General features: G+C 37.5%; 1 protein-coding gene across 3 annotated transcripts in view; it reads right to left on the reverse strand.

Annotated features, from left to right (window-relative positions):
- Positions 1 to 917: 917 nt before the first annotated feature.
- Positions 918 to 13,746, reverse strand: part of GMPS (guanine monophosphate synthase) — a 72,022-nt gene continuing 59,193 nt past the window's right edge. For all 3 annotated transcript variants that reach the window (XM_070792694.1, XM_070792701.1, XM_019960473.2), the window contains exons 12-16: positions 11,191 to 11,316; positions 8,419 to 8,534; positions 3,569 to 3,699; positions 2,458 to 2,630; positions 918 to 1,040 (exon numbers count right to left, since the gene is read on the reverse strand). In XM_070792694.1, coding sequence (XP_070648795.1) covers positions 939 to 1,040; positions 2,458 to 2,630; positions 3,569 to 3,699; positions 8,419 to 8,534; positions 11,191 to 11,316 — 648 coding nt within the window. In that variant the 3' untranslated portion in view covers positions 918 to 938. The remainder of the gene's footprint in view (positions 1,041 to 2,457; positions 2,631 to 3,568; positions 3,700 to 8,418; positions 8,535 to 11,190; positions 11,317 to 13,746) is intronic.

Raw genomic sequence — 13,746 nt, forward strand, 5'->3', positions numbered from 1 at the left:
ACACCAAGAGTTCATTTTACAGCTCTTTACTAGATTATATAAACCGTGGGCATGCATCTGTAAGCTGTGGGCATGCATGATGGTTTCTGTGATCTCAGAGCTTCACTCTGGCCAAACGAGATAAAAATGCTTGAACTTTACACTAGACCCAAAGACAGTCTCTTCTGTGGACAGAACAGAAACTTCCTCTACAAGGCTATGGGAGCTTGCGACGTAAGACCGGGAGGAGAAAGCTCCTTACTAATGAACAGGTCGACAGAGCGCAACGTGGAGCATGATTTGAAAACATTTTAAATGGAGACCATTCACAGTTCCTTCCTCCCATGACTGCAAGGACATAAAACCCAAAGTACTTCAACAAATTCCTGGTGCTTTTCCATCTTAAGGTAGCTTACCATTTTATGGTCTCAGTGTCCTACAAAAGTGGGTGGGACAGCCCACCCATCTCTTTATCTGGTATGTTGACCCATTCCTGGAGAAATAAAGTTACTTACAGGGAAATTCAGTTTTGCCAAAAGGTATACATCCTAAGTCACATTGGTAAATAATGGTGTTTCTAATATCTCTTAGAAACTGGCAAGGGGACAGAAGTCCACTACCAGCCCCCAAACTCACCCACTTCCATACATCTTTGATTGCAGAGACATCAATAGACACAGTGAGTTTATACATAAAGAACAAGTGAGACAGAGGTAAAGGCAAAAGCAGTGTCAGTCTGTATGAGTGTAGGCAATGGTGCTTTGATTATACCCGTACGAACTCTTCAGTCCCTTTTAGTTATCCCCAGCTCAGCTCTTAAGCCGTAGACTTTTGCTGCAGAGAATTCAGATGTGATGTGGTTGCTCCAGTAACACTTTTAACAGTACTGCATTCAATACTGGGAATGGTTTCTAAACAATTTAAACTGCACACGGAACTTTAGTAGAACAAGAAGTTTATTACTCCCACTCAGTAGTTCCTGGGGGCTTTGATGTTAAGTCATACATAATTCGAGAAATACCAGGAATCTTCTTAATCTCAGTGACCATCTTTAACACCACCTGTTATAAAACAAAGATTATAAATAAAGAGCTAGAGTCCACTGCATGTTCAACAGAGCTAGAATTTGTAATTTCATTTGTAATTTCAGATTAAAACACAATCTATTTTCACCACTGTTCTCTAGGTATATGGGCTTCCCTTGTGGCTCAGATGGTAAAGAATCCACCTGTGGGAATTTCCCTGGTGGTCCAGTGGCTGAGACTCCAAGCTGCCAATGCAAGGGGCCTGGGTTCAATGCTTGGTAAGGGAATTAAATCCCACATGCTGCAACTCAAGACCTGGTGCAGCCAAAAAAAAAAAAAGAATCCACCTGCAATGCAGGAGACCTGGGTTCTGTCCCTGGATTGGGAAGATCCCCTAGAGAAGGGGATGGCAACCCATTCCAGTATTCTGGCCTGGAGAATTCCATGGGCTATACAGTCCATGGAGTTGCAAAGAGTCGGATACGAATGAGCAACTTTCACTTTCTAGGTATACAGGATACATTTATGATTAATTTACATAGTGACTCTACAGATATAAGTAACTTAAATTCAGTAGTACTCAAAGTGCAGTCTGCAAGTCATGGGTGTTACTGGTCCACAGCAAATGTTTAGAAGCATTTATAGCAACCTGACCCTGCTACAGCATCCAAGCATGTGACTTCATGGGTGGAAAACAACGCTTCACAGGTTCTCTGCAGCTCACAACTCCGAGGCCACTAAGGTGGCACATAACACAGGTAATAATAATCATTGCTACATGTATAGACGAGGACGGCCTTGTCACCTAACTGGCCAGAAACTAGGCAAATGCAAGCCTAAGGGAAAACAGACTCTAAGCCACATTCTCCAATCCACATATCTATACTAGCTAGTAATATAATCAGAGCCCTGTATCAGAGTTCTGGAACAGTGGTACAACTAATAAAGTCTTGCTTTGACTTTTACTTGCTATCTTAGAAACAGCTCCTCTGGAAAGAACACTCTAGTGGAGGGATAACAAGAAAGAAGATGGTGATCAAAACTGTAATTGCTAGTTGGCAGAGCATTAAGAAATTCACGGGTGCCTGGCCATAATGCTATTAAATCTCATCCTTATATCTAATCAACTCTTCTTCACTCCTAGGGTTTTCTTTTTCTACTTGGAGGACACTATATATAAGGCAGAGGTTGGCACGATTAGATAAAAAGATAGATTAGAGTTGGGAGTCTCCACATAATAATCAGACATCTGGAGGAGAGGTTAATAAACTTAGGGCTTTTTCCTACTATAATGTATTAAATAATGAATTATGTGGACATTAAAAAATGAGAGCCTATTTTATGAACAGAAAACCAACCTCAGAAATAACATTGCCACAGCCTATCCCATTCACCATTATTATAAAATGTTAAGGTATTAAATACGTACATCAGAAAAAAATGTATATATTACCTCTACGGGGATCTCATTGCCAGGGGTTGCAGGTATACCAGTCATGAAATCACTAGTAATAAAGGTTCGAATAACCACAGATCTCTGGCAAGAAGGTTGCTTCTGAAGTGGGTCCCGATCAAAATGCAAAGGTGTCAAAATCACCGGCATCTGGCTGATTTTCCCAGCATACCCTAGAGAAAGGAAGTTAACATGTAGAATCAATCACCATGCCATAGGAAAGCACTCTCAGTTCAATTAAATCCTTCCAGACAGGATCTAAAATCACACACACACAGACACAGCTCTTCTTAGGACTGTCACCATGTACTGTATTCAGCTACTCTCATAGTACCGTAAGCAAATGCAATCACAAATACAAATTATAGAGTCTGATGACTGCAGTGATGTTTTATACATATAAGTCAATTAATTATTCATGTAATTATCTTCTATACTGCAAACACTGAATAAGAAAATACTGAGCCACTAACCCTAGAGGGAATCCAGAGTTAGGGTCTTGCAAGCCTCTAGTCATAACATATTCATCAACTGATCAATATATAACCTTTCTTTATGTGTTTTCTGTTTAAAGACACCTTGCTCAATATCTGTTGTAGATTCATTAACAGTGAGCTCACAGCCAACGGCACTGTAACTCTAGCTTGAAGGAAACTTATCTAACACACCAGTTTTCTCAGTAAGGCACATGATAGTCTTCCTGTGCTTAGGAACCTAGTCAGCAGCACCTCAGCACTAAGCTTAGAGGACATTTTTGAACAGTGAAATCACCAACAAAAAGCATGAAAATGCAAAACAACATGGCATTGAATAGATGACAAAAAAGACACTTTTTACAGAAACAGAGCTGAAACAAGAAGACAGAGGACTGCCATCTTCAACCTCAGCTGGGAACATCTGAGTTGAGCAATTCAAATTTTCTGTCACTTTGTGCATGTCTGCAAGTGACCATAAATATGAGTAAATTCTATACAGATAAGGCAATGTCACAGAACTACCCAGAGAATTAAAATAATAATACTAAAAGCCGAATCCTCCTACTAAAAATCATAAAGCCAAGCTTTCAAAATCTAGTTGAAGCATGTAGTGATGAACAAAATGGGCAACTTACCAGACTCCCTGAGAATGTTATGGGCCTCAAAATCAGCTTGGCGTAAAGTACTGAGCACCCCTGTGGTCAAGAAAGTGGGAGTAACATCTGTAGGAGGTTCTTTAACTGGTGGGCCAAATATATAAACAACTCTAGAAGGAAGGAAGTGAAAATCATAAAGACAACACATTTTAGTATGAGGAAACAAAGCACATAAAATAACATTTTTTGCATTTGTTCTTAGGCCCATCTCTTACCCACTTCAAATCCCCAATGGGAAGGACAGGATTATAGAAGGTATCTGTTGTCTGAACCTTTCTCAAAATACATTCTCTGAAATACTAGTGTGAAGATAAACTTGAGTTATCACAATCCTCTTTCCATTTAATGTACTGGATTGAAAAGTATACCCAAAACTTCATGTTCATCTCGAATCTGGGGGTGAAAACAGGGTCTTTGCAAATGTAATCGAACAAAGGTCATAATCTGGGGCGGGGGCAGGAGGCTAATCCAATGATTGGTGGGTGTCCTTCTAAGCAAAAGGCAATCTGGAAAGACAGACACACGGAGAAGAGAGGGCCATGTAAAGATGGAGATGAAGACAGGAGTTCGACCGCCTCAAGGCAACGACTGCCAGCAAACATCAGAAACTATGAAGAGGAGAAGGATGCTCCCCTAGACCCTTCAGAGAGAGCAATGCCCTGCTGACACCACCCTTGATATCAGAGTTATAGCCTCCAGAACTGTGACGTAATAGATTTTTATTGTGTTAAGCCTTCTAGTTTGTGGTGATTTGTTACGGTAGCCCTAGGAAATCAATTCACAAAAGCATGGGGGAAAAATGAATTAAATAAATAGGTTTTAAGGGCAATGCTAAAGAATACTCAAGATACTGCACAATTGCATCATCTCATACACAAGTAAAGTAATGCTCAAAATTCTCTAAGCCAGGCTTCAACAATACATGAACCATGAACTTCCAGATGCTCAAGCTGGTTTTAGAAAAGGCAGAGGAACCAGAGATTAAATTGCCAACATCTGTTGGATCATCGAAAAAGCAAGAGAGTTCCAGAAAAACATCTACTTCTGCTTTATTGACTATGCCAAAGCCATTGACTGTGGATCACCACAAACTGTGGAAAATTCTTCAAGGGATGGGACTACCAGACCACCTGACCTGCCTCTTGAGAAATCTGTACTCAGGTCAGGAAGCAACAGTTGTAACTGGACATGGAACAGACTGGTTCCTAATAGGAAAAGGCGTACGTCAAGGCTGTATATTGTCATCCTGCTTATTTAACTTACACGCAAAATACATCATGAGAAACGCTGGGTTGGATGAAGCACAAACTGGAGTCAAGACTGCCGGGAGAAATATCAATAATGCAAATATGCAGATGACACCACCCTTATGGCAGAAAGCAAAGAACAACTAAAGAGCCTGTTGATGAAAGTGAAAGAGGAGAGTGAAAAAGTTGGCTTAAAACTCAACATTCAGAAAACTAAGATCATGGCATCTGGTCCCATCACTTCATGGCAAATAGATGGGGAAACAGTGGAAACAGTGGCTGACTTTATTTTGGGGGCTCCAAAATCACTACAGATGGTGACTGCAGCCATGAAATTAAAAGACGCTTGCACCTTGGAAGACAAGTTTTGACCAACCTAGACAGCATATTAAAAAGCAGAGACATTACTTTGTCAACAAACGTCCGTCTAGTCAAAGCTATGGTTTTTCCAGTGGTCATGTATGGATGTGAGAGTTGGACTATAAAGAAAGCTGAGTGCTGAAGAATTGATGTTTTTGAACTGTGGTGTTGAAGAAGACTCTTGAGAGTCCCTTGGACTACAAGGAGATCCAACCAGTCCATCCTAAAGGAAATCAGTCCTGAATATTCATTGGAAGGACTGATGTTGAAGCTGAAACTCCAATACTTTGGCCAATTGATGCGAAGAACTGACTCATCTGAAAAGACCCCGAGGCTGTGAAAGATTGAAGGTGGGAGGAGAAGGGAATGACAGAGGATGAGGTGGTTGGATGGCATCACCAACTCAATGGACATGAGTTTGAGTAGACTTCGGGAGTTCATGGTGGACAAGGAGGCCTGGTGTGCTGCAGTCCATGGGGTCACAAAGACTGAGTGACTGAACTGACTGATAACAAAACTTCAGACACTGTAATATGCTAATATGCACTGGTCACCTCCAAGATGAAGCTATACATTTTTTTTTTACACTTTGGAGAACACTGATCCCAAAGAAAGATTCTTATTTCACTATGTACATATTTCATGAATAAAAGAATGGCACCAGGGAAGCCATTCTTAAAATAAACAGTGGTCCTTTGGTTAAGAATCTGCCTGCCAATGAAGGGGACATGGGTTTGATCCTGGTCCAGGAAGATCCCACGTGCCACAGAGCAACTGAGCCTATGCAACACAACTACTGAAGCCCACAGGCCCTAGAACCTGTGCTCTGCAACAAGAAGCCATTGCAATGAGAAGCCTGCCAGCAGTAACTAGAAAAAGCCCTTGCACAGCAACGAAGACCCAGCAAAGCCAAAAATTTAAATAACTAGTAAGCGGGGTGGGGGGTAAATGTCACCAAAGTAAGACTTGTTGGAAAAGGAATGACTCATTACGGCTTCAAGTAAATGTCTGAAACTTATGAAGATACATTGCAGATGTTAATTAATAAAAGTAGAATTTGGAAGATAGCTTAAAGAAATTAGTATCAAATAAGTACAACAACTCAAGGGGAATCTTATTGCTGATTTGGGGAATCTGTTCTATAACCTTCACCCAGAAAACAAGAGAGAGAAGGGGATAGAGACAAGTGCCACCTGGCTCTTTCCAATCCAGTCCCAGCCAGCAGGCAACTATCCCTTTTCCTTAGCCATATCTGTCTTTAGCAGAGAAAATAAATCTCCCCTGCAACTACCAAGGGCAAGTTTAACAATGCCTTTTCCCCTTCTTATTAATAGGTACTTAGAATAAAACAAACATACAGAAGAAAAAAGCATCCGATCAAAACCACCAACTACTTCACTGCCTCCTTCCAAACATACTTTCACAGGAACAGTTTCATCCCAGGTATTGAAAGTAAGCCACACTTTAAAGCAATATGCTTCCTAGAGCTCATAATCCTTAGAGGAAAAAGCAACTGGGCAAGAGAATGCCATTAACTTGCTCCTTTTTGTCTTATTTATTTCAAACAAGAGTGGTCATAGAATATGTACAGAGACAAGCTGTCTTCCATCCTGTGTAGGACAGAAAAACTGGAACCGTCCCTCTCTACACAAAGATTCCACCATGCAAACTAGGGGGGCGGGGCAGGGGTTGGCAAAAATTGAAAGCTTTTTAAAAAAGTTACTTAAATTCCAGTCCCTCCCCCCCCAAAAAATTTAAAAATCACCAAATATGTTTTTCAGGGGCTTGCTAGGTTCATATTTTTAAAATCTAGTTTTTTGTTTATTGGTTGTTGATTTTTTTTTTCCTTTTTGGGAAGTGAGGAAGGATTAAGAATGGAGGGAGAGAAAAACGAGGAAAAACAGAAAAGACAGGCAGAAAGAATAGAATACAAAAGGATAGAGATAAAGTTTAAACAAGGGTAAGGGCCCTTTGGTAAAAGAAAAGGACAGAGACAGATGAAACTATAAGAACGCTGCAAAATGAAAAATATACTAATTATATAGTAAAGCAATGGAGCCAAACTTAGTGAAAGGGAATTTTCTGTATGACCAATGAAGTTTATTTAGGTACTAGAATTTTAGAATTTTAAACCATTATTTTAACCAAGACAATTACCTCCATTCAAAATAGGCAATTACAAATTTACCATTATTTATTAATAATTCACTTTTCAGTGTATTAAAGGTGTATCTATATTTGGAGGCCTTTGGTTCATCTACGCAAGCCTTTTAACATGTTCCCATTAGTAAAAATGTGACTTCCCTCTGACTTCTTTTCTTAAAGGCCAACAACAGCCAAAAACACTAGCCACAACAGTACAGAAATATACACACCATGGAAATTCCCTGGTAGTCCAAAGGTTACAACCCTGCGCTTTCACTGCTGAGGGCATGGGTTCAACCTCTGGTCAGGGACCTAAGATCCTACAGCATGAAGAACGGCCAAAAAAAGAGAAATGTACACACCCCGCTAAGTAAACACCAACAGGTAGGTTTATAAACGCTGTAGCTAATTTGAGTAAACTGAAATCTCAAGTAATCCTTTTTGATTCTCAACTGCCTAATACTCATGAAGGAAATAGACAAGAGTAAAAAACTGTGAAATAACATTTAATTAGCAATCTGGTACTAAATGAGTAAGATTTTTGAACTGTAAAGGAGACAATGCTACTGAGTATTACATATAGGCTATAAATCAGCTGTTGATATACCTGACATAAGGAATTTATGTGCAAATTAAAGGAAAACTGGATCTGAAGAACTAAGTTCAAAATTTTTAAAACATTTAAGGCAGTTATTTTAATGATATCTGGTGTGTTTGTATCTTTACTCTGTAATGATTATTAAATTGACCAAGTCCCTAATAGTAAGTAACTTGTACATTTTTTTCAATCTTTCTGGAATAAAACATCATAAAACAAATAGTGTAAGTTGCTAATCAGACATTTTTAAAGTCTTTAAATTTCATACTAAAACTATTCAATAAAAGCCATCCTATTTACCTCAAAAAATTTTTTAATAAGTAGATGATTGTACTGCAATGAACAAACAAAATACAAAGTATTATTAAATACCTGCTGGGTTGTGACCTAAACTGTCTTTCAACAATGGGAAGACCTTAAAAAAAAAAAAATCACAGCCTTATACTACATCTCACCCCACTGCCAGCTGCAGAACATACCTGTTAATGTTGTGACACATACGAGGTATAAGTCTAGCTAGGAAAATAAGAGATTCCCAGTCAGGCTCATCCTTACTGGAGATTCCACACACATAACTGTAAGAACGACAGTCACCCTAAAAATAAAAATACAATTGATAATTTTTATTGATTTCATATAAATCAAAAGATGGAATGGAAAATACTTCCTGCATGGTGACACCATGGAAAGTACTTTTAACAAAAACATGCTTGACTAAAAATATATATGGATATTTTGCTAACAACATAAATAAATCCTAAATAAAAATTCCCCACTAAATTCTACTTAAATCACCTTAGACATTATAAAGTGTTACAGTAATTTCAACAATTTATTCAACATACACATGAGATCCATTGGGATTTCATTCCAAATATCTGCTTAACTACATACAGATAGCCAGCACACCTAATCTGGGAGACAAGATGTGTCCATATTTATCAGATGGATAAAGGATTCTCAAGTCAGATATAAAAATAATTTATTCCTTTAAAATGAGTTAGTTTTAAAATAAGTAAAGAAAGCAAATTTTAAAACAAGCGAATAAAACTGATAATACTGATTCCTTTTTCATCTGTCTTGTTTAATCTAAGTAATTTGCTTTGTAAAAAACTGAAAAGTAACTTACAAGATTAAATAATTACCAAATATGCAGTAAACTTGAGAATATAAGAATTCAGACTATTTGAATGCCAATATAATAGTATCTATTAAAGTTTAAAGCACACATGCTCTTTAATCCAAGAAATATTACTGAAACACATGAAATAACTCCTTGAAAAAATAAGATTACTTGCCTATAATAATGACAAAGTGAAAATGGTTTAAATGTCCATTGGTAGGAGAATTATTAAATAAGTGATGGTATAATCATACATGGAATATAAGGCAACAGTTAACAATAAGAATCTACTTGCAATGGCATGAAAAGAAGTTCATGATGCTCGGTTAAAAAGAAAAAGGTGATGTACAATGTGTCAAATAATTTCCTTTCATTCTCATTCTAAATGATTCTGAAAGGACATTTAACTATAGAGCAAAAATAGGGAGATTTAGTTTTTAAATGTATTGTGCCTTTTTCTTTTTTTTTTAACAAGTAGTTTATTTTGATATTTAGAAAATAAACCTCATTGCTACACTAACCATGAATTATGATTTTTATCTGGATTTCTAAACCTCAGCTCCAAAGACCTAAGAGACTAAAAGATAACAACAAAAGAAACTTCTATTTTGACGGGAAAAGTAACAGAGCCTGAATAAGCGTCATTTTTTAAAAATGAAGTGTAGTTAATTTACAATGCTATGTTAGTTTCAAGTATACAAAGTGATTTAGTTATACAAACATATACATACTCTTTTTCAGATTCTTTTCCATTACAGTTTATAGTTTCCTGTACTACAGTTGTGTATTTCATATATAGTAGTGTGCATATGTTAAATCATTTTTTAAAAAGAAATCATTCATCCTACAAATTATATTTATTTATCCATAGTATTATCTATGAACTTATCAAAAAATGAGAAGTCAGCATACAGAGTTGCAAGTTTTTTATAACAGACCTTGTTAGAACTGGGGGGGCAGGGGGTCAACCTGTCTGCTCTTCTATTTTTATTAAGTAGGGTAATATCTGCCTGAAATAGCATATCATGAATTTCAAAATGAATCTATGATGAGATAATCTATATACCATTGAAAGACAATTATTTTTACAATTCCAGGAACAGTTATTTCAACTTGATTTAAAAACAATGTAAGTAGCTTTCACATAAGGACCCTGAAAAAGGGAGAAAGGGGGAAATAACTGTCCCATATCATTTCCATTAACTAAAATATTTTAGTTTAATTATAAAAGAACAATGAAGTTTTACTGTTTATTTACAAACAGGGCTACATGAATTCAGGAGAAAGGGGAATTTAAAAGAATGGGCTCAGAGTCACATATTTAGGGAAAAGAGTTAGATCTGTAAAACATTTCTTTTCACGCTTAATTCTACTTTAAGAGAACATTATAACTACATTAACCCACTAACTGGCACTCACACAATTTTTAGTAGAATTACTGACACCTTTTCTGGTTTCCATTTAACTTCAAATCCTAATCACAGAAAAGAAACCTTACTCCTTCCCTATCCTCCCAAGCCTTTCCCCCTAGAAACTCACTTGATGATCATGTAAACAAAGACAAACTTAATATAATCTATTTATGAATAGTATTTCAAAAATGAGAACTATATTATAGTCACATGCTTTTACAATTGGAAAGACTGCACAACAAATACTGAAAATGTTAGTTGTACATTATCACAGCTCAGAGGAAGAGAGAAGACATGCTGAAGAGGCAGAGGACACGGCTTTAAGGAAAACACAAGCCGAGAACAGGCATCCAGGGCCTTTCCTGCAGTCAGAGACTTCTAAAGCCACAGAACATTTCACATCAAGAAGGATAAATGAGGACATGACCTCTCAGTTCCTGTCCTTCAAAGCAAAAGCAAGCCAATCCTATGACAATTCATTCTTTGAAGTTTTACTATTGGTTATAGATGATAGGTGTTTCGAAACTACAAAATCTCAGCCTGAATATTTAGTTCCTACAACCTTATTCACTCCATAAGCATTCATAAAATATTACCTTTTTACATTTTTAAACTTGTATACACTTTCATATTTCTTTTTTGTAAGTCATTCTTATTTCAATATTAGCAGAAAGAGCAGAAGTTATGTCACAGGTCAGTGAATTCACACAACTCACCTGCACACCCACAGTTTTAATTGGTAGCAGGAAGGCATTCAGTGAGTGCAGACTTGTAATTTGCATCAGCTTTTCCTGATCCTCTTCTGTCGTGCAGGCTTTAACTCTTTGTAATAGCGTATGTGGCTAAGAAAACCAAAGACATACTTCTTAGGATTTCAAGAAATAAGGCAGTCACTCTTTTGGTACCTATTACTGTCTTATGTATCTATACTTTCTAGTTTATAAGCAATAGATTCTACTTGGTATTTCTAACTTGTGTGTGCTATGCAGTATTGTCAGAATTTCATCTCTGAGGGCCAGGGCTATGAAAAGTTAAATATTAGGACAGGAAATACAGATAAGATTTATACACACAGAGCCTTTTCCTCTGTCACCGGCAAGGGACACCTCACAAGTCAAATTCTCCTTATCTCCAGGGGAATTTTTTGTTATAAAGTCAACTTTGTCTGAAATGAATTTATGTTTTTCCATTCTTTTATCCTTTTCTATTCTTTTACCTTCCCTCTTTCTATCCCTAGCTAAACAGACTATAGTTAGATTTTACTCCTCAATCTAGTTTGACAATTATGTCCTAACTAAAGATGTTAGTCTTTTAATTAATAATAAGGTTTAATTCCATTTTACAAGTTTATTCAGTAGTTTCTATTTGTGTGTCCACTTTTTATGTTTCTTTCTCCTTTCTTACATTTCTCTGAACTGATGGTTTTTCCCAACTCATTTATTTCCCCTTTACTAGTTGTGAAGTTAAACCCTCTATTTTCATTCTTTAGCGGCTCCCCTTAAGTGGGGATCTTTAACAAAAGAGAATCAATCTGTGCTCATCTGGCAAGCAATACAACGGTCTTTGAATTCTTTAACTCCAATCAATCCTCCCATGGCTTACAAGCTATTTTAGCTGTATGTTGTATTTTTTTTAAAATAAACACCAAAATTGAGATCAGTTTATACAGCCTGTTTAATTTTACCCATTTACCATTTTATTTGCTTATCAGTCCTTCCTGTATCTCAGACCATTCAAACTAGGATCCTCTTCCTTCTTTGCTGCTGCTGCTGCTGCTAAGTCACTTCAGTCGTGTCCGACTCTGTGCGACCCCAGAGACAGCAGCCCACCAGGCTCCCCCCATCCCTGGGATTCTCCAGGCAAGAATACTGGAGTGGGTTGCCATTTCCTTCTCCAATGCATGAAAGTGAAAAGTGAAAAGTGAAAGTAAAGTCGCTCAGTTGTGTCCGACTCCTAGCGACCCCATGGACTGCAGCCTACCAGGCTCCTCCATTCCTTCTTCTCTAGTCAGTTCTTTAAAACAGTGGTTCTCAAACCTAGCTACACACTCAAATTACCTAGTACACTGAGGTGCCATTACACATCAATTAAATAAATTCTAGGCAGAAGGGGTCCAAGCACAGTATATTTCAAAAGCTTCCCCTGTTGAATCTAATATACAACCAGGGTTGAGAACCACTGCCTTTAGCTCCTTAAGTAACAGACTATTGGCAATAAATTCTGTTTCTGTGAAAACATCTTTATTTCGCCCAAGTTCTTTGAGACGATTTATCTGTTCACTATTGTTCACAAGTATTTTCTCTTGGCATTTTGAATTCTTCCTGCTTTTACTGTTCCTTTCACAGCCTGCATAATAGTATTTCCTTTATGCAGTTGCTTTGTCTTTGGCAGCCTGTAGTTTCCACAGTTATGCTTCTGCGTGTGCCAAGTCACTTCAGTTGTGACCAACTCTCTGCGACCCTATGGACTGTAGCCTGCCAGGCTTCTCTGTCCATGAAATTCTACAGGCAAGAATACTGGCGTGGGTTGCCATGCCCTTCTTCAGGGGATCTTCCCCACCCAGGGATTGAACCCGCTTCTCCTGTGGCTACTGCACTGCAGGCAGATTCTTCACTTCTGAGCCACCAGGGAACCCCAATTAGTTATGCCTATTAGATGTCAAATTCTTCTCCTTTACCATGATTAGGATGTACTATATTTCCTAAATCTGAAGCATGGTGTCTTTCAACAGTGTGCTGTGCTGTGCTTAATCACTTAGTCATGTCCAGCTCTCTGCGACTGAGTCACCAGGGAAGCCCTTTCAAAAGTGTGGCAGAATGCAAATACTTTGGTCTATCTCCTTCAGGATATACATTTAAGTTGGCGTTCTCATTTTGTCTTAATCTCTTCTAATCATATTTTCTTTGATGCTTTGTTCCAATTTCTGGATAATTCAAGTTCACTAACTCTCTCTTTAGCTCTTTTTAATTTCAGTTATTTTCGTTTCTAGAACTTAATTTTTTTTCAAAGCTCCCAGGCACTTTATATACCTTATTCTCATTAACAATTGCTTCTTTTAATTCTTTGTACTTTATATATGATTTATTGTTAATTCCAGTATCTGAAGTGCTTGAGGGTCACCTTCTACTAGCTCTCATTCATTGTGCCTTACTTTTAGATGTATTTTGTAGTTTTTTATTATAAGCTCATATTTGTTAAAGTCCTATTTATGGGGATTCTCTGAAGCCCAGTTGAAGAGACTCCAAAGATAATTTATATTGCTTCTTTTCCGA

Source organism: Bos indicus, chromosome 1, assembly GCF_029378745.1.
Source record: "Bos indicus isolate NIAB-ARS_2022 breed Sahiwal x Tharparkar chromosome 1, NIAB-ARS_B.indTharparkar_mat_pri_1.0, whole genome shotgun sequence".
In the NCBI taxonomy this organism is placed as follows: domain Eukaryota; kingdom Metazoa; phylum Chordata; class Mammalia; order Artiodactyla; family Bovidae; genus Bos; species Bos indicus.